The sequence below is a fragment of the Lycorma delicatula genome, chromosome 2 (assembly GCF_047948215.1).
Source record: "Lycorma delicatula isolate Av1 chromosome 2, ASM4794821v1, whole genome shotgun sequence".
Taxonomy (NCBI): Eukaryota; Metazoa; Arthropoda; class Insecta; order Hemiptera; family Fulgoridae; genus Lycorma; species Lycorma delicatula.
Window position 1 is genome coordinate 69,565,424 of NC_134456.1, and position 24,007 is coordinate 69,589,430.

The 24,007-nt window shown below is 27.7% G+C and overlaps 1 protein-coding gene across 6 annotated transcripts in view; it reads left to right on the forward strand.

The window, feature by feature from the left end:
* Positions 1-752: 752 nt before the first annotated feature.
* RhoGEF2 (Rho guanine nucleotide exchange factor 2) overlaps positions 753-24,007 on the forward strand; it is a 1,010,441-nt gene continuing 987,186 nt past the window's right edge. For 2 of the 6 annotated variants that reach the window (XM_075355526.1, XM_075355527.1), the window contains exons 1-2: positions 761-1,141; positions 7,986-8,033. In XM_075355526.1, the coding sequence (XP_075211641.1) occupies positions 1,110-1,141; positions 7,986-8,033 (80 nt within the window). In that variant the 5' untranslated portion in view covers positions 761-1,109. Of the gene's footprint in view, positions 1,142-7,985; positions 8,034-24,007 lie in introns of all 6 variants that reach the window. The other 4 variants (XM_075355529.1, XM_075355530.1, XM_075355531.1 and 1 more) reach the window with 4 other exon arrangements.

The window sequence follows — 24,007 nt, forward strand, 5'->3', positions numbered from 1 at the left end:
TGTTGGAAGATTATTTACTTGCAAAGTAAATAATTAAAACTTACATAGTATTTAAAATACTTTAAATTGTATAGAAGCTAAACTAATTTTAAAAAATAACCAAGTAATGTAAAAAAGTAAAATCACTAAATTTGATCTCTCAATTAGAGTACATTTTATTCAGTTGATAAATTCATTTCTTTGTAAACCATAGGTTTAATTATAGTAAGGTATTATTTTTATGCCGCTATTTATTAGATAGTAGTAGTAATAAACATTCCATTTTAAGAGTGTGTATTAATCAAGATTATCTTGACATCAACTGTATTCTTAATCATAAATAGTTATAAAAAAATGGTCTGTGTGAAGATTCACCATTAATTCATTACAATTGGAATTATTAAACATGCCTAGATTATGAAATATATTAAATGTATTGTGTTTTAAATTACATTATATTTCAGTTTTAACGAAATAACTAAAAATTAACCAAATTTCTACTCTTATATTAACTGCATTTGCATTATTTATTATAAACTGATAAAGCACTTCGAATTATGGCCCGCGGAAAGTTCTATTTAAAATTCAATAGATGTCGCTAGCATTTCTATATAATAGACATGTGCGCATTAATTTTTAATATATAACTTCAACGAAAGTTTAGTTTTACCTTACTGAAGGGCTATTAATTTATTTGACTTATATATGTTGGTTCTATACAATTAATTGATTAAAACAGAAGTTACCAGTAGCGTGTATATGTTTACCATTCTTACGAACTACTTAAAGTAATGCATTGGAATGTTTTCATGTTAATGAGTGGGTTCAAAATGGCTGCCACTTGTTGGTTGTTTTGGTGAGGTAGGGTCTAGGAGAGGCTAGTTCTTATGTTCTATTAATGGGAGTGTGATGTTCTGTGTGTTTTGTATGTTGTGTGTAGTAGTGCCGACTTTGTGCTTAAGTGATGTGTCCAAACAAATGGTATTTTTGCAAAGTTAATTTCTTTGCGGCTATACTGCGATAAATATTAGTGATTTAAGTGGGTTATATTATTTAACCGATCGTGATTGTGCCCAGTTCTTTAGGAAGTGATAATGTTTGTGATTTTATAGCCTTATTAATTACCAGTAATGGATAACTCTACGCCTGGATTAACCGAAAAGTAAGTTCTATCAACTGTTACTATTATGATGAGCTATAAAATATTTCTTTCAATTAGTCGGAAATATAGAATTAACTAGATATATTGGCCTACGCCTAGTTTTAAGACAGTATCTTATATGGTACTGGACGTTGGACTATGAAAATTGTTTATTTTGATTTTAAAACTATTCTAGATTACGTATTGGGTGACCGTTAAAGAAGTATAATTTCTTTAAAATCTTTAATTGGCTAACTTATATGGCTCTGAATACGACATAAAGTATTTATTATAGTTTTATATGATCATTGAAGTAAGAAAACTATTTTTATTTCAGCTATGATAGTTATTTTTAATTACTGATCGGTTTGTAAAATACGATTTTACTTTTGTTTGTATTGTCACTTCTGAGTATGTTATTATTTATCAATATTTTTCATTCCTTTTTCACTGTTTATTTGTCATCTCTGTTTATAAAATTAATTATAAATTGTCGCAATAGTTTGATAATTTATAGAATAGTTGAACATTGATGTGTCTTAAGGGAAAAGTTTTGAAGTTCACTAATTTGGGATGATCATTTTAATGCGTGTAGTATATGTTTATAGTTTCAATATAGTAACTTTTAAAAGGTTATTTTTATTAAATAACTTACCCCTTGAATTTATTCTTTATTTTTTTTATAATTTTGATAAAATTTTAATATTTCTGTGTTTTCTTGTAGTAGTTTTACTAATAGGTTATGTTTTCACTATATTGCATTTGATTGTAGTTCATGTTATTTCTATTTGATATTAGCATTTAATAATTAGATTATGCTTATTTTTTTAAATTTCTCATGTTTGGTTAAATTTTGTTAATTTTTGTTTTTGTAGACTAGTTTACAGTACATTTAAAATTATACAGTTTTAGATTTTCTCATGTAGTAACAAATAAGTATTTACTAATTTTGTAAAGAAAATTTTAGTTTTTGTTCTAGTTTTACTAATGTAGCATTTGGACTTCCATTCTGCTTTATTATAGTGTTAAAAAAATTAAACTAAATGTTTTATGATATGTGATTTATCTATTTGTTCTATTTCACTTTTGATTTTATTAGTTAACTATGCATCACTATCTGTCCTGTTTGCTTTTCCCTTTAAATTACCATTCTTATTTTGTTTATAATTAAATTAACTGCTTAATCTATATCTATATATAGATTCTGATCTTTGGAAAGAAAATTAATCTCTTTTCTAAATAAATGTGAAAATGTTTTTTTATAATGCTAATATTGTAAATAGGTTTTTGGAGGGATTTGAATGGTATAAGGTTTATTTACAAGTTAGATGAGATATATATATATATATATATATATATATATATATATATATATATATATATTAAATTCAGTAATGTATATTAAAAAAAAGTGTTTGGTGAAGGTTGTTTAATATATTTTAAATATAATAGTTTTATATTTATCATTATTATTCTTTGGGAAGTGTGTTGTAGTTATTTCATAATTATAGAAACTGAGAATTCTTTTTTATATCAAGAGCAACAATGTCTTGCCACAATTTTGATTGTATTAAACATGATTCAGAAGGTGTTAGTAGATAGACTGAAAATATGTTTGTAGACCATATTTGAGTTAGCGTTTTATATAAGAAGACCAGTCATAAAGATTTTTATTCTTTAATCTTGCACTATGTGTAATAGGTTTCCCTCTCTCTATAGAGCTGTTAAAAGTAGTCTGTTTATGTTCACTTTAAATAAATGAAGTAGTATTTATTCTTATTAAATAATAGCAGATGTGTACTACTGATCTTAGTTCTTTAATAGTTGTTTGATTTTTTTTCATTAATTTATCTGACTTGTAGCTTAACATTTCTTTGACTTAAGTTTTTACCTTTTAAGATTAGTTCTTTGAATTTTACTCTTTCATATTTTAGTTTTTTTTTTTTTTAATTTATTTGGTAACTATTTTTAATCTCATTTTTTCATATTAAGTTTACCCTGTGTGTTTTATCGTAATACAAACTTTTCAGCAAATCAAGTTGGAAATTATTAGAATGGAAAAACAGTTTCATGAATCATAAGTTATTCACAAGTAATGATCATAACCATATTGCTGTGTATATAGTAGTAGTTCTGCAAAAAACATGAAATAATATAACTAACCTGTTTTACACTAAACAGATACATTCTTCATTAAAGCCATTTCAGCTAAAAGTTTTTTCTTTATACTTATTTGGTAATTTGTTAACTACTAACCATTGCTATTATAATTATTATACAATAGTTTTTTGTGACTGTTTTTAATAACATAATTTTTTGTTAATAAAAAATATTTTTTTTGTTCATAACTCCTTACATCTCTTTAAATATTTGCTTTAATGGTGATAATTGTTTTCAGAAACCTCTTTCACATTACCATTGTTAACAGGTAAAAATCGCTATACAAGAAAAACTTCAATAATTATGTTTTCAAAACTTCTTTTGGTAATTGTGGAAGGTTAGATTTTTTATCTGTTTTGGAATTTTCCAAGAACATTGTTTAATTTTTTGTTGTTTTTACCTTACAGTTTGGAGTATTGGAAATTGGAAAATTAAAAGTAAAAAAAAAAGATTTAATATTTAAAATTTGTTCAATATTTTCACATATCAAAAGATGTTTACTTACACAAATCTCTGTCTGTTTTTTCTTATTTAGAATTGAATTATTACTCCAATTTTTTTGCTGGATAGATTTTACATAAGACATTATAATTAAAAAATTATCATAACCTCAAAACAGTATAAATAAAACATTACTGGCATAAATTAGAAGGCTAATAATTAAGCTTGCTTTCAGTCATAGTTAATTAAAGTGTGGTAACACATGTGCCTCTATCAGTATTTGTGTATTTTATTTACTTATTATTAAAGTTAAATTTTGGAAAAACGCCTGAATTAAATTATATATACTGTTTTGTTTAATTTATCTGAATCTGTTTAGATGATTATTGAAAACTCTACCTCCTTTTACAGCTGATAAACTAGGATTTATTGAACTAAAATTTATGAGTCGGTAATGATTTTCAAAAATCCTGTTAATCAGGCAGATGTAGATTTTATGTAGAATTTTTTTAACACACTCCTTTAATTAGGATTTTCACTGTAATTTGAACATTTCATTTAAATATGTTGTTAATATATACATTGCTTAATGGAGAGATTTTGGACAGATCATTCTACTTTTAACTTTTTTAATCGTATTTATAAAGACTTTATAAAGGTCTAGACTGTGGTTTATTATAATTATTGTTACATTGCCTGTAATTCTGTAATCTGTGAATTATTGGAATCGATTATCTTATCTTCATCTAATACATTCTTGGCCCTGATATTATTTTTATCTCTTGTACTCATATATTTAACTTACATAAACATTTTATTTTAATCGTTAAAATGAAACTTTCATCGATTAGCCTTTAGTGCTGTAAAATTGCTAACAGTATCACTTACAATCTAAACATGAATCATTTTCAATGGCTTTCATGTAACTTTTATTGTGTATACTAGACTAATTGCCATTGTGTAGTCATATCTGATATTATTACATTCTGCAGCACTACTATGTAGTTTTTAAGAAATTTAGGTGTATTTTTATTGAATGTTCAAGGAGGATTGTACTAGAAAATTTATTTTAATGAGATATGTAAGTGATTAAACTGTTTACTTATTTACTTGACCTAATTGTGATGTCTAATTTTCCTGCATATTTGTTGCGGTTTCTAACATGAAATTTATGACTGAAAGATTTTAATAATATTGTGCTAGGTAATTTAGAACATTATTATTTTCTATTACTTGAGTAAACAGTGAATAATTTGTCGCTCATCAACTTGATGGTTTAAACTTCAGGAAATCAGTATAATTTCCAATCAATGATAAAGCTAATCATCATTTTTCTTGCTATGTCGATTAGTAAAATGTGTTTATGGATCAAAGTAAAAATAATTTTACCATCTGTTTGCTTTCCTGACTAAACTTCAAACACCCATTATCTCAAATCTATTTCATCATAGCTGTTATCCTGTAATATGTTTTTCCTTTTTTCCTTAATACTGCTTTTTTACTCCCATTCTGATATTATTGAATTATGTTCTGGTGGAGATCTATGTAGCAGACTGTAAATGTACAGCATTACTTATTGTTCAACAAATGAGCAAGGGATTTGTTTCTACAGGTTTAAAATGAATAAAACAACACAAAATATCTGGGATATTCTAGAATATCATATAATCATTCAAATGTAAAATGCAATAATCACCTATAAGCTAAGAAATCTTAATTATTAGTAAGTTACTGTACTACCTTTATAAAGCTTAGATGGTTAATTCATTGCATTATAATGTATTTGCCTGAAATCTAGAATCAGATGTGAGCGAGTGAAACTGGTTGTAATTGGGTGATGTATATTTCTTTGGTACTATATATGAAAAATGTGACATGGTATTTTTTCCTGCTCATCAATAAATTGAAATTCTCAATCGATTTATAACTGTTAAATATTATATACACCTTAACTTTTAAAAACTATTTAGAAAAATGTATTTTGTAATTGATGACAACAATCAATGCCACAATGCCAGTTGACTACACATAGCTTATCATTATTGATCATAGATTGGTTGTTCTCGTAGTATTAAATTTTTGTTAAGACCCTTTTTCGTATTTTAGTTTTGTTAAAAACCACTTTGTTTGTCATTGCATCCTAACTTCCAACCACTACTTTTTGCAAAAGCCATTTCTAATATATTTATCAGTAATATTATCTTTCAGAGTATTATCAAAGTAACTTTAGACAGACCTGTGAGATGTATTGTTTCCCGTAAGTGTTTTTATAGATCGTAATCTCTTCAATAACTTCTTCCCATACTAAAGTAATTATTGTATGATGTTTTCATTGATAATTTGATTTTTATTTTTAGTAATTATATAAGGGTGACAGAAAATCACTTTTCAAATGATGAAACTGTTCACATATCATTTATTTTGTTACAGGCTATTGTTAATTTCACATTATTATTGCTTTAAACATAGAACAAGAGATGTAGAGTTTATAAATAGTAAATTAATTATGAATAGGTGATAAGTTTTTCATATGATGTTACTTAGTAAATGTTAACAAATTACTTTGTAATAAAATTGTCATGTGTAGTTTTATTCATAATAAAAAAATTACATTATATTTTTAATTGTCTTAATGAAACATTTTCAATAAAAAAAATTAATTCAGTCGTAAATTGATGTCTTATAATAATTACATAGTGATAAATATTGTTTAATACACCTCACCCTTGTTGATAATAATATCATACTTGAGTAATGCACAGCATTCTTTCTGGGTAAAGATACCTTGAGTGCCTTAGAATTGTGTGTTGGATTAGTATCCATTGTTTGGAAGAGTTGTGAAGCTTCAGTTTAGGTGAGTTTTGTGCTCTTGTTTTATGGTTCCATTGTAAATAGTAGATTGTCTCATATTTATTCATTGCTTATCTTATCCTCAATTTTCATGATGTTCTACAGTTTTAGCTGAACTTTCACCAAATCTGTGCTTAGGGTGTGAAGAGCTGTAGAATTACTATGCCCTTGGTATTTTTCTGATTTGATGAGGTCAGTTCCACGTTAGGGACCTGCTCGTGACTTATCGGTGGTGACAAAAAACCTAACTTGCAGCTGAAGTAATTATCGTATGTAGTGCTCATACGATATATTATTTTAACTCAAAAGATTTATTTAGATTAATTTGTTATCATGATATCCCTAGAATTTTATATTTGGGGGAAAAAATAACGAGTTACTTTTTTGTCATTGAGAAATAGATGCTTAATTTTCCCGCTGAGAAATATGTGCAGGTATGTGTCTTTTTGAATTTTTTCACATCACTTTTGATGCATATGGTCTTCTGTTCTGCACCAACCTCTTCATCATATTTGTTACATTTTGTATATTCAGTAATTCAGTATATAATCGAATCCTTGTCTTCCACATTTTTATGGGCTAATGACCATATCAGTTAATGCCCGTAAAACTCGAAACAAATCTACAACTCCCAGTACCAAATTTAAGTAACCGGGTATTCCTTATTATATGAACTTATAAATGGTATTTTTTTAAAAATAGAAATTTGTTACAGAGTTCTCTTTCTTGTTTTTATGATTAGATAAAAAAAACAACGTCAAAGAAAATTGAGTAATTAAAAAAAAAGATGTTTGCCTTATTACCAAGCGGATGATAAACCTTTTGTATCATCTACATTTATCAAACGTCACATTGTAAATCTAATCTGTATTGTAGCCCACGTAACATTATTTATTTTAGTTTATTTCTTTGTTTCTGTTATTATACATTTCATGTAAAGTACATTGTAATGGAATAGAAGAAATAAACTATTTATGTAGCGAGTAAGTTAGTATTGAAACACTTTTTTTTTAATAATGAATAATCATTAAAAACTACGAGAGAAGTATTATACATATTTAAAAAATGTTACCTTGTTAAGTGTTATGTTTTTATTTTACGCATTGCGTATTATTTTTTATGATGTATAGTTGTGTGTGTGGGAGCGGGCGGGTGCACGCGTCTTTTCATTTAAAATGATTCTTCCTGAAAAATCCTGCGGAGAAAAATGTTAATTTAATTTCATAATTATAAATCGATTTGGGAGTAATGATAATTTTGCTGATTAGAATGATTAATTTTTTAATTTAGGTGTGGATAAAGTTAAAATACTAACACGAATAAAGTTTATAAACTATGGATAATTGCACATAATTATGTAGTGTATTTACAAGCTTATCGTATAGTAATTATTATTTTAAAATTTTATTTTTAGGCATCTATTTTTTGGACCATTTCTGTGGAAAGAAAATAATAAAGAAAGGTAAAACAGATTTTAATGAGTTAAGTTCGTGCATTGCTAGTTGGTTACCGTTGTGTTCGTGTTTGTTCATTTGTTGAAATAAATGGTCTGAAAATATTTAAAAGTTTATGTAAATAGTTATTTTGCTGAACTGTAAATAAATTGGTGCATGTAAAAATGGGTTATATAGCAAAATCACATTTATAATTTATTTTTTGTTTGTATTTTTTGATTGGTAGTCAATGTTTGTACTCATTTTGTGTTATGTTTAAAAAAAATGAGTGTGTGTGTAATTGTAGAACTGTGCTAATGTTAAACATCCTTTGGATGCAATTTTCCACTCTATAAGTCTTCAAATAGCTCAAGTGATGTAGTTTTCCAGATTCCATTTTAACAAATATAAATTTACAACTTTCCTAGTATTGTTTTATATTCGTTATTTAAATAGTTATCTACAGCTCTGTGTTAGATAATTGTATTTTATAGAAAATCAGCCCCACTTTATTTTCGATCACTTGAAGGATTGATGCGATTTTATGAATCTTCTTATTCTACTCCTTAATGTATGCGGTCTAATCCCTTTCAATTCTGCCTTAATCTTCTTACACTTAGCATATTTATTACATCCTGACTCTTCGTTTATTTTCTTTATCTATTAACCTTTGTGTCTCCTTTAAGTTTTGGCCTTATGTATTTCCTTTTGTTTCTAAATTAATTAAGCTACTGTCGGTTTTAAAAGCATGCATACCAGAGATTAAGGACTATTTTCTGGGGAACGATTGTATGTGTATTACTAAAACTTTTATCTGTTTTAATTTGATTTTTTTTTTAATTTTGAAACGAATCTTTTTTCAGAGTTGGAACAAAAAATCTCTTATTATCTTGTTTAAAACCTGTAACGAATTAGCGCTTAGCAAAGTCAACCTGATGCTGTGCGATTCACATCAAACTGTAGTAGAATCTACATCAAAGTTTCGTTCTTAATTGCTCATACAAATATACAATTTCGTGTTTATCTTATTTTTTAAATGAGCTGTTTATAATTTACTAAACTAATAATGAGCGAAAAGTTAACATGTGCAAAAATGGTTTCTTAGCCGATAATTTCCCTACGTGAACAGAGCTGTGCTTATCCGAAAAGGATAATTCACTTCAATTTTAATTTAAATAATTTTTCTTTACAATTGAAGTAAAAATCTATACAAATTTAAAATGCACTTTACATCCAAAAATTTATTGAAATTATTATATCGACATCGAGACTACAACGACAATGTGTACGTGTTTCTTAGGTCATCTAGTAATGAAAAAGGTAGGCAGAAAATTAATAATTCCTTTAAAAATAAGGAAATTTATATTTTTCACTTGAGCATTTAAATAATCTCCCTTCAAAATTTTTTATTTAAATCAGATTATCCGTATTGGTGTTAGAAGCCTCTAAAGTTAGGTATCTGCCCTATAGATTCAAAATAAAAAAAATTTATATATTTTTTAAATTGTCCTAATACCATATACTATTTTCATAAATTTTCTTTAAAAAATAATTTACCTTTAAATGCAGAATGAAAACTTCGCTACTCATTCCTTGTAAAAATACAAGAAATACTACATCTTTCGATTAACGACATATATTAATCTTAGATTTTCATTGTTTTAATTTTTATCATTCTTCAATTATGTATCATCTCAAAAGCGTTTATTTTTCCCATTCAGGTTTCCTACTGTACAAATTTTGTTCAATAAAGCTTTACATTTCTTACAAATATTTTTTTATATATTCATCAAATTTTTAACCCATGTTTATTGAATTACTTTTCCGCATAAAACTTTACTAGTTTGTGTTAACCTGATATTAATGTCGTAAATTTTGTTTCTTTATAGAAAAACGACAGTTATAGTATTAAAAAAAATAATTTTTCTTCTTGTACATAATGTTCTTTCTTAATGTCTAACTTGCCGTTATCCTCAATTTTTTTTTGTATGAACATTTTTCCTTGTAACGGCTTAATTGTACAGTTGAGTGCATGAGTACTTTGTTAGAATAGAATTTTTTTGTACGAGTAGAGCATTACTGCTGTTTTATGGAATGCACATTCCTAGAGACAAAAAGGTAGTAGAATTATTAAAGTTAAAAATACTTTAATTTTCTTTTTGTGCATAAGTACTGCATGAGATAGATCACCTTATTTGTTTATTACCAACAAAAGAATACATTAAAAATAAAATACAAACATACATTGTTATAAAGAAGTACAGTGTTGTTGAATTCACTTAAACTAAAAAAAATTAATATTTTTGTAAATTTACTTAACAAAATTATTAATTAAACCTTATATTTGGAAGGAATATGGTTGGTGTGTGAGTTACGGTTGGTGTTTCACTTAACAGTTATATTATTATAAGTAAAAAACATCTTTCCCAAATAACTATACGTGAAATCGTATTGCATCCTTTTAAGGATAAAGTTGTTTTCGCTTTTTTATTGACCAATAAGTGTATTATACTGCCCTAATGATAATGCTATTATCCTTCTACTATATTGTCGCGTGTTCGCGGTTCGATCAGGATATTGAGAGATTAACAATTTAAGAATATTTATAAAAATACAATTTATTCATTTAACAGTATAAAACATAAATAAAATAAAACTAATCGGCAATAATAATAGACAATAACAAACAATAATAATAAGAATAATAGCAATAATGACAACAAACTGTCAATAATAATAATAATAAACAATGATTACATACAAAACAGAATTTAAAGAAAGGTCAGGATTTGTTTTCAGGTAGTAAATCGTAAAAAACAGAATCCAGTTCAACTGATTTGAGACATAATGACCACTAAAATTTACACCTTTAGACCTGTATTAACTGCAATAATACAATAGATAAGACAAGTATAAAGTTCATTCCGTTCTATTCACTGCACATACCTTTGCCGTTTACAAATAAAATTACCCCAACAATTTACGAATGAGTTCAATACTTTATCTCTTTCGCTAATTGTTTTTAGTCTCTACAACTTCCTGCGGTCTCCCACTGTCCTCACAGAATGGATGTAACGTCACTTCACACGTTGTATAAAGACGTTCAATCTCGCTTCTTCACCGTCTCGCATAATAACTCCTCGCTTAAACTGATCTTAACTCGTCTTTCCTGGAATATTTATACTCCTATCCTCTTGAGCCGCAGAACCAGACCCAAGTTAAAGCTTGAGAACTAACGTCCGAGTCATTACATTTTCCCATGAATTCCTACACTGGTCTGATAATTCTTCTCGTGGAACATCTGTGGTAGGTGTGTCGTTAGGCAGTATTACAAAGAACGTTTGTTAAACTGACTGTTAACCTTAGAAAAAGGAATCCTTTTAATCCCCTTCTGAATTCCTTCCATTATTATATTATCTACTACTTTTTTTTAATTGGGAGGAATCTGTTATACTGGTCTTGTTGCAATATTTTACCTTTTAAAAGAGAATATGAATAATTATAACGTTTTAGAGATTGGTACATCAGTTAAAATGTACCGTCGTTTTGTGTGACATTTTAACCAGAATCCTTCTCACACTAAAGCTGCCTGCCTGTACGCAAGAGCTCGATCTTGTGCGGTAATAATTTTGAATCAAAACTTTAAAGAGAGCTGTTTATATATATATATATATATATATATATATATATATATATATTTATATTGTATACTCCTTTTTTACTGTGCGTTTTTAATAGATCGAATGACTTCCTGACGGAAATTTTATCTTGCTTTATTAACACTTTCCGTTATTGTAGCCGAACCGAGATTCATAAGCATATCAGCAAATTTCACTGGAATACTGAACCATACTGTTAATAAATACATTTACTTTATAATTTATATTTATACATAATTAACAGCTAGAAGTTAAATAATATAAATCTTTGTTTTATTTTATTTTAAAAAATCCATCAATTAATTAAAAAAAATTTTTTATGACGATAAAATTACATCAGAATTAATTTTTTAACTGAACTATTAGAATTTCCTATAGCTTCTAATAATACTTTTAACGGTGAATTTGAAGTTTTTTGGAACACTTATGTAATTAAGAAAAAAAAATTAGACTGATTTATATAACATTTTTGATCATAACTTTTACTCCATTACGAATGTACTTTTTAAAAGTTAAAGGTGTTTTATTGCAGTTGTAAATTTCAGGAAGCAGCTTCAAATCTTTCCTGTTCTGTCCCAGTCTTTTTATTCCAGCGTTTTTTTTTCCGATCCCTACCTCCCTCCCATCCATCATCTTATATTTTCTCTAACGGAAATTTTCTGTCACTTATCTTGAAAATGATTTTATTTTTTATAACGTTTTATAATATTTTTATTTTCTCTTTCGTATGTGGGGCATGTTTTCAGTAATGTATTTTAGTATATTATTATATACTAAAATTCTTTTTTTCGTTTATAAGATGCAAAATTTCATCTAAGTAATTTATGAAAATTTTTATTATTTTTGTATATTGTAGACACACTAATTTGGCTGTAAACTTCTAGAAATTAACTTAAAACAGGTTATTTTTAACCGAATACAGCAACTTTTAATTACCGATATTTATCTTTTGCTTGTCATTAATGATGTGCGGTTGGGATCTTTCATATTTAGTAGATTATCTACATGTCAATAAAATTATCTTAAACTATTAAGAACATAAGATAATTAATAACGGAATGAATATGACGAACTTTGAATTATTTAGATGATTATCGATTTAAAGGGTAGAATTTACATTTGAAACAGTTATGTTTTCTAAATTAAACGTATCTATGTAAATGAAAAAATATTCCCTAGTTCGTCTTGGATTTAACCCGAGATGTAACTCTATTTTCTGCGCACATCTTTACTCTCAAAATAGTTTTTAAAAAAGTATCATTTCACGGTATAAGTAATATGTACTAAATATGAAGTAAGGATATTTAAGTTTGATATGTAATTATAAACAACTAACCAACTAGCTACAATTAATTATTTCCAGGTAACGCTCCTTAATCTTCCCTGAAGTATGAAAAGAAACAGTTGGGTAATAAATAGATTGCTTTCTGATTCTAAATTGGATTTATTTGAATTTTACTTATTAGACTTTTTTTTTAATTTGTATTTTTCCCCATTCCGTGGTTGAATATGAAAACTTTTCACTTAGAGTTAGCCCAAAAATAATTTCAAATCTGAAGTAGTAATTTACAGCCGTACTAAATAACAGTTGTTATTATAGCTTTCCCTTACTTTAGTTTCATCAAACTTTACACTAGAATATGTTCTGTGTAGAAAAATATGCATTTGTATTACTTTTTTAATAGTGCGTTAATTTCTGGTATGGTAAAAAATAAACAAATAGATAGGTTTTCCTTAAAAATCCTTGTTTCTGGTTGGATTATTCAAGTGCATTTAATACAGTAAATAATGACTGGAAGATTGGAATAATCAATTTAACTCAATTGAACGAACTCGTAGAACAAGCAACTTATGAAAGCGATTTGAACCAAACTCTTGCTGTTTATTAAAGGTGCTGATGGCTATCTGCACTGTTGCGCGAGTGTTGGGTAAATTTCGACAGTTATGAATATTTGTACTTCCAATATTCTGGCGCCTACCGTATTCATCGCTAATGCATTGTGCGATTACCTTGAAGTTTAATGGCAGTGATTTGCTCCAAGAAACGCATGTTTTTTTTCTGAGGCGTTGTGAAAGATAAAGCATATCCCACAAAACCATTAGTAGAAGGAATTAAAAGAAGCAGTTTAACTAAATTTCGAATATAAATTCAGGTAGTACTTTGCGTGCAGAAATTTCGAGTTAATAAAGTTTTATTTGTTTCAGAAACATTTTGTAACCTTTTTACTTGCTTTTCTTTAACTCACAATGTTTTTTTTTTCATGTTTATCCTCAAATCTTGCATCCTTAAATTAACATACATCCTGACATTGCCGATTGATGAAATTTTGCACAGTTACTAAGGTCGGGTGACAATACAATAATCCACCATTACTTTTGCAAACATCTCCCCGTGTGGGTGTAAAAAATTACAACATTTGTAAAACGGCTATGCGAGGTTTTTGGGGTCGAAGATGACAAATCTGATAGCCGTTTGATGTAAAAAAAAATGACAAAAACGGGAGTTTTTGTGGTTTCGAATTTGACATTTCGTCATCACCATATCGTGTATACACATATACATACACACAGATGATTTTTGGCAGGCAGTATGTTGAGTTACAGCTACTTAATTAATAATTTATTAAGTAAATGAAATAAAAACTTCACTTTGCAAAAACTCCACTATTTCGTTACTTTGTATAGTAAATGTTTTATTGAAAATTTGTTTGATATTTTATAAATATATTAGAAATTTCAATATATGATTTTATATTTTGAAATCAAATTAACCTACTAATTAAACTCACGCAGTGTATGATAATAATTTGATTTAAGTGCGACTAAAAAGTATAAAGCAAGTTTTTAAAAATCTTTAAAATTTTTTGTAATATTATTATGAAACAATTGTTTGCTTTCTTTTAGGTTGGACACTTTAAAAAAAAAATGGATTATTTTATTTATTATAATTTAGTAGAAAAAGATTGTAATTCTAAGCAAGTCATTGTTGTTGTCCATTTCGCTAATAATTTCATAAGAACATTTTTCTTCATTCCAGGGTTTGAATTGTTATTAGTTTAAAATAATTCAACTTATTCAGAAATTCTGTAGATTTTGTCTTTCACTTTAGAGAATATTTTTTTAAATAAAAAAATGAAATCTCTTGAATTAGTAGAAACTCTTCTTGCATTGTAAGAAGAGAGAAGAAATGCTGACATCAAGACTAAAAAATAATTGTATTTCCTTCAACTTTCCTCTAAGTAAAAAAAATTAAATTAGAAGTAAATTCCCTGTAAAAAAAAGTTGGGATTTTAGCTTAAAAATTTAAAAAGAATGAATTTTAACTTAGTTTGGTTTTGTTCAGGATACGATAATTTAGCGTAATACCGATTTAAAGGTATGTATTCCCTAGAATTATTTTTTTTTGACGGATAAATGAGGTTGGTTGATATAAATTGCTGCTCCGTTTAGCTATTTGCTAAAAAGAGATAGCTGTTAATAATAGTTCTGTGTAGCGTGAGAATGAAGTTTGCTTTATATTATGCAGAATTCTTGTCCTAATAGACCAAGCTACATTACTTGTTGACATTATGTCTGCAGCGTTCAGTTACGTTATTTATAGAAATGATTTAACAAAGAATAATCGCATGACTGCTGAACGTAGTGAAAAGTTGAAATTATTTTCATTATAAATTTGTTGTTTTTGTAATGTTACGTTTACTTTTTATATCTTTGCTTTTAATTTTAAAGACGATTGTTAGTAAAAAAAAAAGTTTCTTTGCGTTAAAATTTTTTTTATTTGTCTTAATTTTATACAAATTGAACATTTATTTTTGTAGCAAAAATTTTAATTTGAATTAAGTATCCTGCAATTTTCATATATGTAATTTGGTCTACAGAAATTGTATACATTATAAAAAGTTGTAACTGTAGTTTTAGTGTCTCGGTATTTGTTTAAGATTTTTCCTCCATGATAAATTTAAAAATATTTTTATTCTTACGATCTTTGCTACTTAATTGAAGAAAATTACAAAAAAATGCATCTTCATTAATAAGTAACAAAAATTTTTACAAGTTCAATTCTGTACTAAAGTATAGTATGTGTAAAAAAATAAGAAACTACATTAAGTTGGGTTGTTAAAAAAAATCATGAAATATTTAATCTATCCTTGTGATGAAAAATATTATTTTAGAAAAAAACAATTGAAAAATATTGCAATGTTACGCGGTTGACAAAAATTCCATTTTTAAACTAAATAATAGGGGTTTCCAGAAACCCTGGTGTGAAATATTCGATTTTTATGATAATCGTTTTTGGGAAAAATTTGTGTAGCAACAAACAGATAAAAAGAAGCAAACTATAAAAATCTCAAGAATGTTTTCTTAAATCCAGTCCCGCTTTGAGCCGCGGAGAGTTTTATTCACATCATCCGATTTTTAAAAAAAGATATTCACTTCTTTTAATAGACAAGGTTACTACTCGAATTTCACGATTGAAATTAATATTTCAGATTTAATCGTATGTGCAAAATAGTGCACATGTGGTGCACTAGATGCATCAGATGTCGAGTTGTAGCGTCTCGGCCTTTCGTTCGGAGGAGCCTGGTTCGAATCTTGGTCAGGCATGGCATTTTCACGCGCAACATGTCATCCACATCATTCTTTAAAGTTATGCCTACCGGTGGTGGTCCCGGAGGTTAAAAAAAAGAAAAGATGCATCAGGTTTACCCACCGGGTTGGTCTAATGGTGAACGCGTCTTCGCAAATCAGCTGATTTCAAAGTCGAGAGTTGCAACGTTCAAATCTGAGTAAAGGCAGTTATTTTTGTACGGATTTGAATACTAGATCGTGAATACCGATGTTCTTTGGTGGTTGGGTTTCAATTAACCACACATCTCAGAAACGGTCGACCTGAGACTGTACAACACTACACGTCACTTACACTCATGCATATCATCCTCATTCATTCTCCGGTGTAGTACCTGACGGCGATTCCCGTAGGCTAAACAGGAAAAAAATAAATGCATCAGATGTAAAGCAAAGTAGAGGGTGGCACGCGGGAAAGGGGACTACAAATTCTTAATAAAATCTTAATGTTTCTTAACATCTGAATAATTTATAACATCTTAGATTCCGTTTCATTGTATCTTTTCATAATCCTAGCTTTCAGTTAATCAGTGTTAATAGGATGACGGAGAAGATTTAAAAAAAAATTACATACCAAAAAAGTTGGTGATCTCGTAAGCTAAACTAAACACCGTCGCGGGCCACATTAAGCGAATGCCAAAAGGACATTCGCTTAATTAAATTCGATGTTCTCGGCATATGGAGTCGATGCTTTGTTTAAAGTGCTAGGAGGCAAGACCATTAACACCATACTACCGTGATAACGCTGCGGACTTTTCAGTGACGAGAATTTGATTGTTTCGGTCAGGATTCCTTTTGACCGTCACCGAATTTGTAGAGTAAAAATTTCCAACTTCTTTACCTGGTGACGGAACCAGATTATGACGCCGAAGTTGAAAGCGATGAAATTTTTCTCGCTCAGGCTCATAAAATTATCATTTCGGTAAAATGGTTTTACCGTAAATACACGATGCAACTATGAAACGGCCAACGTTCTGTTTTAATTAAACGCACTAAGGAACAAAATGACGTCACAGTAATCCTGCCAGCTCAAACTGTTGCTTTGCAATGAACAGTCTAAAATCACCTTTCCATCACGCCACTCTGTAGATTGCGTACATCCTTACATACAGAATTTTGTTACTTTTTTTTGTTTTTGATCTGGGACACTTATCAATGTCGAGATGTACCTCTTTGTCAATATATCTCTGTATGTAATAAAAGCCAGAAAGAATTTCTAGAAATAGTTATTCCTAAGAATAAAATAATAGCTAATAATAATTAAGCCTTTGCGGTTTAGTAAGTTTCATCTTATAAAGTTTTTGCGACATAATCAATTCAGTTTTAGAATTTAATCTGAAACAAGAATTTTCGGTGTTTCAACTAATCCAAAATAAGTTCTGAACTCTAGTTTGTATGTAGGTCGATTACAAATGTAAAGAGGTTGCAAAAAATAGTTCCAAGTAATAATTGTAGTTTAGTTTATGTCGGAAATGTAATCTAAATAATTCTTTCCTCCTAGTCATAAATTGATCAGACTTTGTTGGACGCCTCCAGCTTTAAACCGTTAATATTTGTAATGATTCCTGGTTGTAATCCTCGGAAAAAATAGTTATTACTTTTTTCTATGGTCACAGATGAAATATCTTCTTCCATCTCTCATGAAAATATGCATTACAATATCTAGGTTATGAAAAACGCCTAAAACAATTGTTTACTTTCGATTTTTCTGTGTGTCGGAAAAACATCGTTAACTTTGAAATCTGAAATCATGGTTTTGAAATAAAAAATCTGTCGTAACAAAACAGAATTTTATTGTTTAAAGATAATTTCTAATTAGAGCAGGTAAATTGTAAACATTTTTAATTTTATGAATTTTACAAAAAAAATCTTCATCATTGCGTGATTTTTCATACTTTTATAATGTCTTTTTTTTAATATGAATAATTTTTATTCCTATATGAGGAAAAAATACCTTTATTTTTACTGATAAAGGTTCTTGAAAATATTGTTTAATATGAATTTGTTTAATTGGTAGGGACTGCATACTTATTTTATTAGGTGATAACCGACCGGTTTTGAAAATACTTTATCTTCTTATTAGCTTTGTCTTGGCTGTTATCTATTTTTCCTTGTATCTTTAACTGACATTATTACTTTTTTTTAACACTGGTTTACCGTAGTTTAAATATCTTTAAAAATTTGTTAAATAATTTATTAATTTTATTTGATGTTTCTTGTTGTCTTATAACCTAATTTTATTTATTTATTTATTTTCTTTTTTACCTTATTCTTGAATTCAAAATAATGTGACATTCTTTGAAATTGTTTATGTACCCAAAAACCGTTATATATGTTAACCGAGGATTTTTTCCTACATGTAATTCATTTAAGAATATGAATAATTTTCCAATCAATCTTTATGTATCCTTACGTGGCACTATTTTAGTGACAGTTTCGTTTTAAAACTCTACTTTCGCCTTATCATTCGACAAGTTTATGGTTTTGTAAACCTTCTAGAAACTAAAATTTCGTTGAAGTTTCCTATTTATTTATCACAACTAATAACAGTTTTATTTTGGGATATAATTTTTCCATCCGCTTTAAGTTGTAAATCGACCATTAAGTAATCTCTTTACTAACTTTTACATTTGTTATACTAACGAATCAGGCTATAGCAATTTCTGTTTAAGTAAAATAAACAATTCGATACTTAGCAGTGCATTTTGTGCACCGTATGACAGAATTTATTGATGTTATATTTTAAAACTTTTATGTAAGATTGTACAATCAAATCCTTACGAAATAAGGAATATATTATTTTTATTCTGTTCAGTTTCTTACTTATAAAAGGTTTTTGTTTTTATCGAGTAAAGGAAAATTTAGAGAGAAATACAAATATTTATTGTTGTGATAGAATTTTATTCTCAAAATATTGGCTAAGAAGTACTTCCGTTTATTACATTATTTTATTACTAGACAATTTTTAAACTGTTAGATATTACGTTCTGTAACTTAACGACGAACTCTGAAGAAATAGTTTCGGTCTTAACATGAAGAAAATATCCTTGAGTAAAAAAAAAAGAAATGATTTACCTAATATAAGATTGTTCCCGTGATTGGAACTATTTATATTTGAAATTTGTTTGATCCAAAAAACTATAAGGAGGATTAGTAAGAGCAAATAAAATTATTTGTAATTAATGGTATATTTTCTGAAAATAGAATAAGTAACATGTAATTACTATTTAAATTAGAAATAGTATTGAAGGACGTTTCACACAAGAAATTTTTAATGTTTATTTTTTCTAATGAGAAAAATATTGTACTTGTGACGTCACTCACAACCTTAGTTTACCAAACAACCACTTTGTCCGTTAGTTTTCCCTCTTGTTGCTAACTAGAACTTGTTATAAGTTTCCTTCTTGTTATTATTAATATTTATTTATTATTTTAATTTTGTAATCTCCCTTTTCCAGATTCCTCAAATATATTCATCTGTGGTTTCCTGTTTGATTTTACGTATTAAAAATATATTAGCGAGAAAGTTTTTACCACAAAATAGAAAGGGCTTTTCAATATTTTTTTTCTGTTTAAAACCTCATTTTTTCACTTCTGTTGAAAAACTAGTATTATACAATTTCAAAAAAATTATTTTGTTGAAAAAAGATTTTTAAATATTTAGAATATAGAATATGAATATTCTATAATGAATGTATGACTGAATGCTTTTTTGCATGGAAATTATTTTCAAAAATGTTTTGTGGAATACGATTTGATTTCAATATAACAAGAATTTAATTGTAGAAAAATGCTGACTGTTTTTTTTTTAATTGCCAAAATTTTGAATCTCATTAATTTTTCGATAATAAAAATGTAACCAGTGTATAATTTTTTATTTATTATTCACAAATTGAGAATGCTTTACTCGTTACAGATTTTCTTTGTAAGTTTCCCTTTGGCGTCGTTAATGAGATGAATGATGGATGACTGTGTATACCTAAATCGGGTTCGATCCCGGTAGCTTGTATGTAGTTTAATTAAGTATTGTTGTATTATACTCGTCGATTTCTCTGCCTGATGAGATGCCGATGCTCACCATTATTATGATTCAATATATGAAGTTTCCTTTAAAAAAAAAAAAAATACTATCTTTCAACAGAAAGTACAGATAAAGTAGATTCTACAGAAAATAGATTTTACGAAGAAACTTGATCATGTTTATCTTACGTTAATTTTTATTTGTGTTATTTTACTGAACATTTTATTTACTAATTATCGCTAATCAAGTTCTGTTGTTTTATGGGAATTTAGGATGGATTTTAAATTGATTTCTGTGATTCCCTACACAATGTGTTACGATATGACTTTAGTTTGTTATTGGATAACTGTATTTATATTGCTTATTTATTGTGTTCGATATCTATTATTTTGTGTACTGTATATAAACAAATATTTAAGTTGTACAGTTACATTTTGTCTGATGTATAAAGTTAACTTATTTTTATACAATGAACGTGTGAAATAAAAATATATGCCTTATTAAATAAATACTAAACTTCATAAGTTTAATTGTACTAATTTGCTTTAAATGATAAGAAATGATTTTATAAATTTTGTATCTTGTTTCATGTTTGATTATTCAGTAACAATCCAATTATCTTGAATTGAGCAATTTCTATCACTTTTTATTCTCTTTATAATTATGACAAGCTTATACGTCTGTGTTACTTGTTATAATTATTATCAGTTACTGCTATCGACTGTCAAAGGAAAAGTGCATTTGACTAAAATATTTATGTTCTAATCAATAATGCTTGTGGAAGATAAATCATTTTGTAAATTTTTACGTACTGTAGTGATTCCTGGTTGTTTTTAAATGATTTGTTTAGGTTGGGTTCTAACAGCGAATAGTGTTATTTCACAACAGGTTAAAATTCATCCGGTTTCGAAGTTATCTTTGTTTAATATTTATCGTTCAAATTATGAATAAGAAATTGGCATTTTGTTTTTTTTTAAAGGAAACTTCAGAATTCCTTTATGATATGGCTGATCTAGATGAAAGATAATTGTTAGGTAAATAAAATACAATACCTTAATGAAGTTGATTTATTGTCAAGGGGTAAAAATAGAATGTGGAGTAAGTAAATTCCTTACGAGGCAATATTTAGCTCCTAGTGGAGCTTAAAAGCCGATTTTGTTTATATGGGCAGGTAAACGGCGTTCATTTTTCGCTCGACACCTTATCGCAAGCCATAGTCATATACAGCTAGTGGGATAGTTTAATTCTAAACTAGCCTCGTAAATCATGAAGTAGTGATATTGTTAAAGAGAGTACAAAGTCCTGGCTAGTGTTAACAATAAACCGTTTCGAATTTTTCTCATGACTAGGGATGACAAGTTTGCAAGATGAGTCCTTTATTGTTTGTCAAAAACCAGGTAATATTCTTCAGCGTTCTCTTGTTTGGATTCTTGACAGTTGACAAGTAGAACTAAAATAAAAAACGCATCCTAATGAGTAGTATGGACTATTCATGATTAATATGATACTTTAAAGTTTGTTTGTTTTATTTAACGTGCAATCTAAGCGGTGAAAAGTATCAGTCAAGAGAGAATGGTGAAGTAAATTGGTTTCAAAACCAAGTGTTGGTATTAGATATACCGTTCTTTATTAAACTGCACTTAATTCTATTGTATATAATACTCAGATCATTATTATCACCTAGATTACAATTTATTTGCCTGTTACGCATGTTACATTTACGTTTTAAGTAATTTTACTATTTTTTTTCTATTTGGATCGCATGTATGGTAGATTTAAAGAAATATTTCAATTTGTGATTATAGGTAGCTTAATTTATGGTAATTGGATTATGTTGAAAGTGATTTTTTTAATATGTAGAATTAATCCTTATTTTTAAAAATACTTGTGAGCTTTTTAAATTTTATCATCACAGTCTTTACATATTTTTGGTTACACTGTAACAAAGTTATTTTTATCTTTTATGCATGAAAATTATAGAAAAATTATATTAAAATAAGTAAATGTTAAAATAACATACATACATTTTATATTAGTTTAATTGATTTGAAGTTGTAATTTTTTCATAACTCGTTACTAGAAGACCCAAAAGTCAGCACGAGTCGACGTTTTGGGTGGAGATCTGAGTGTCAGTATTAAAAATATAACTGGTTAGTCTCTGGATCAGAATATTGTAACTATATTTCATCAGTTATCAGTCATTCCTAAAGATTATCTCTAGATTGTCTTTAAAGTTGAAAAATCTACTTGGAGGTCTCAGCCGTAGTTAAAACATCAACTCCTTTTGGCTGGCATCCGCACATCCAGCTGCTCATGCATGCATCTTTCAAAATCCGCACGTATACTTGGTAGGCAGTTTTTAGGAGTTGATGGTTTTTGAATACCTAAATCTTGCCGCATGGTCGGTTTTAAAGTTTTCTCATTGAAGGTTGGAACACCACTTCATAGTCTAGGAAGATGAACACTTATCACTTGATGATTTTTCAAAACTCATCTCTTTCTTCAAAAGAAGTTACCTTTGGAATTTTCTTCTACAGGAACTTGAAACGTTTTACAGTAAAACTTGAAAATTAATATACGAATAGAAGTTTATAAATCTGCTTAGGTTATCAGCGCATGTTTATTCGTAAATAAAAAAATAATACGAAACTGCGTTAGATATGTTTGAGTTGAAAAATCTAACAATTATTTGTGGATTCCGTATTATTAAATTAAACTCCTTGCATTAAATTAAATTAAAAAAAAAACTAATGCTTGATTTATCTCACATTTATTATAAAATTATAATAACTTCATTATAAAATAAGAAAAACGGGTTATACTTGTATGTTAAAAATTAACAAAATCCCTCTTCTAGTTTCGTTCGGGAAACTAAGAGGTTGTTATTAGCAATCGCAACAGATGTTGAATTTCGAGGAGAAACGCAGACTAATTATTTCTCATGCGGTCTTGCCACAGTTACGGAGGTTTTGGGAAATATGTATTTCACCTTTCAAAAAATACTGAAACACTGTAATCAAATTTATTTTCTAGAGTAAATGCTCTTATTTATCATTCGGCAAAATGGTTATTATATGAATTTAGCAACCATCATCTTTTTCCGTAAAAAATAACAATGTTCGAATTAATAATTTAAAAGACGAGATTTTACAAATTATTGACATTTTTACGATGTTACTGCACCATATTTCATTATTCCGTTCAAAGATGCATTAAACATTTTGAAGGATATGGTTGGACGTCTTTTATTAATCCATGTAAAATACAAGAATATATTTAACAAATTTATGTATGAAGCAAAATTCTTGTCAGTTTAATAGCTATTTTTATCTATAAATAAATAGGTGAACGTCAGTGAAATCCATTTTTTTTAATTTCTAGCTAATCTTTCATAGGTAATCCAGAAATGAATGCTAATTCATATTTTCTGCCGGTTTTATTAAGATACGGAAGCTTTTAGTTTTACAATGTAAAAACACGTTGCCGTTTTGTGTGGAAGCAAAATGAATGTTAGCGTAGAAAATTAATTTAATTAAATATATAGCTGAGTACAGAGATTTTACTAAAGAAACCATTGACAGTATACAGAACAGAATCAAAGAATAAATATTTATCAAAACAACCTATTTCAGATTAAAAGAAAAGGAGGATCGGAAGAAAAAACGTTGACAAAAATTGCATATTAATGTCTGTATAA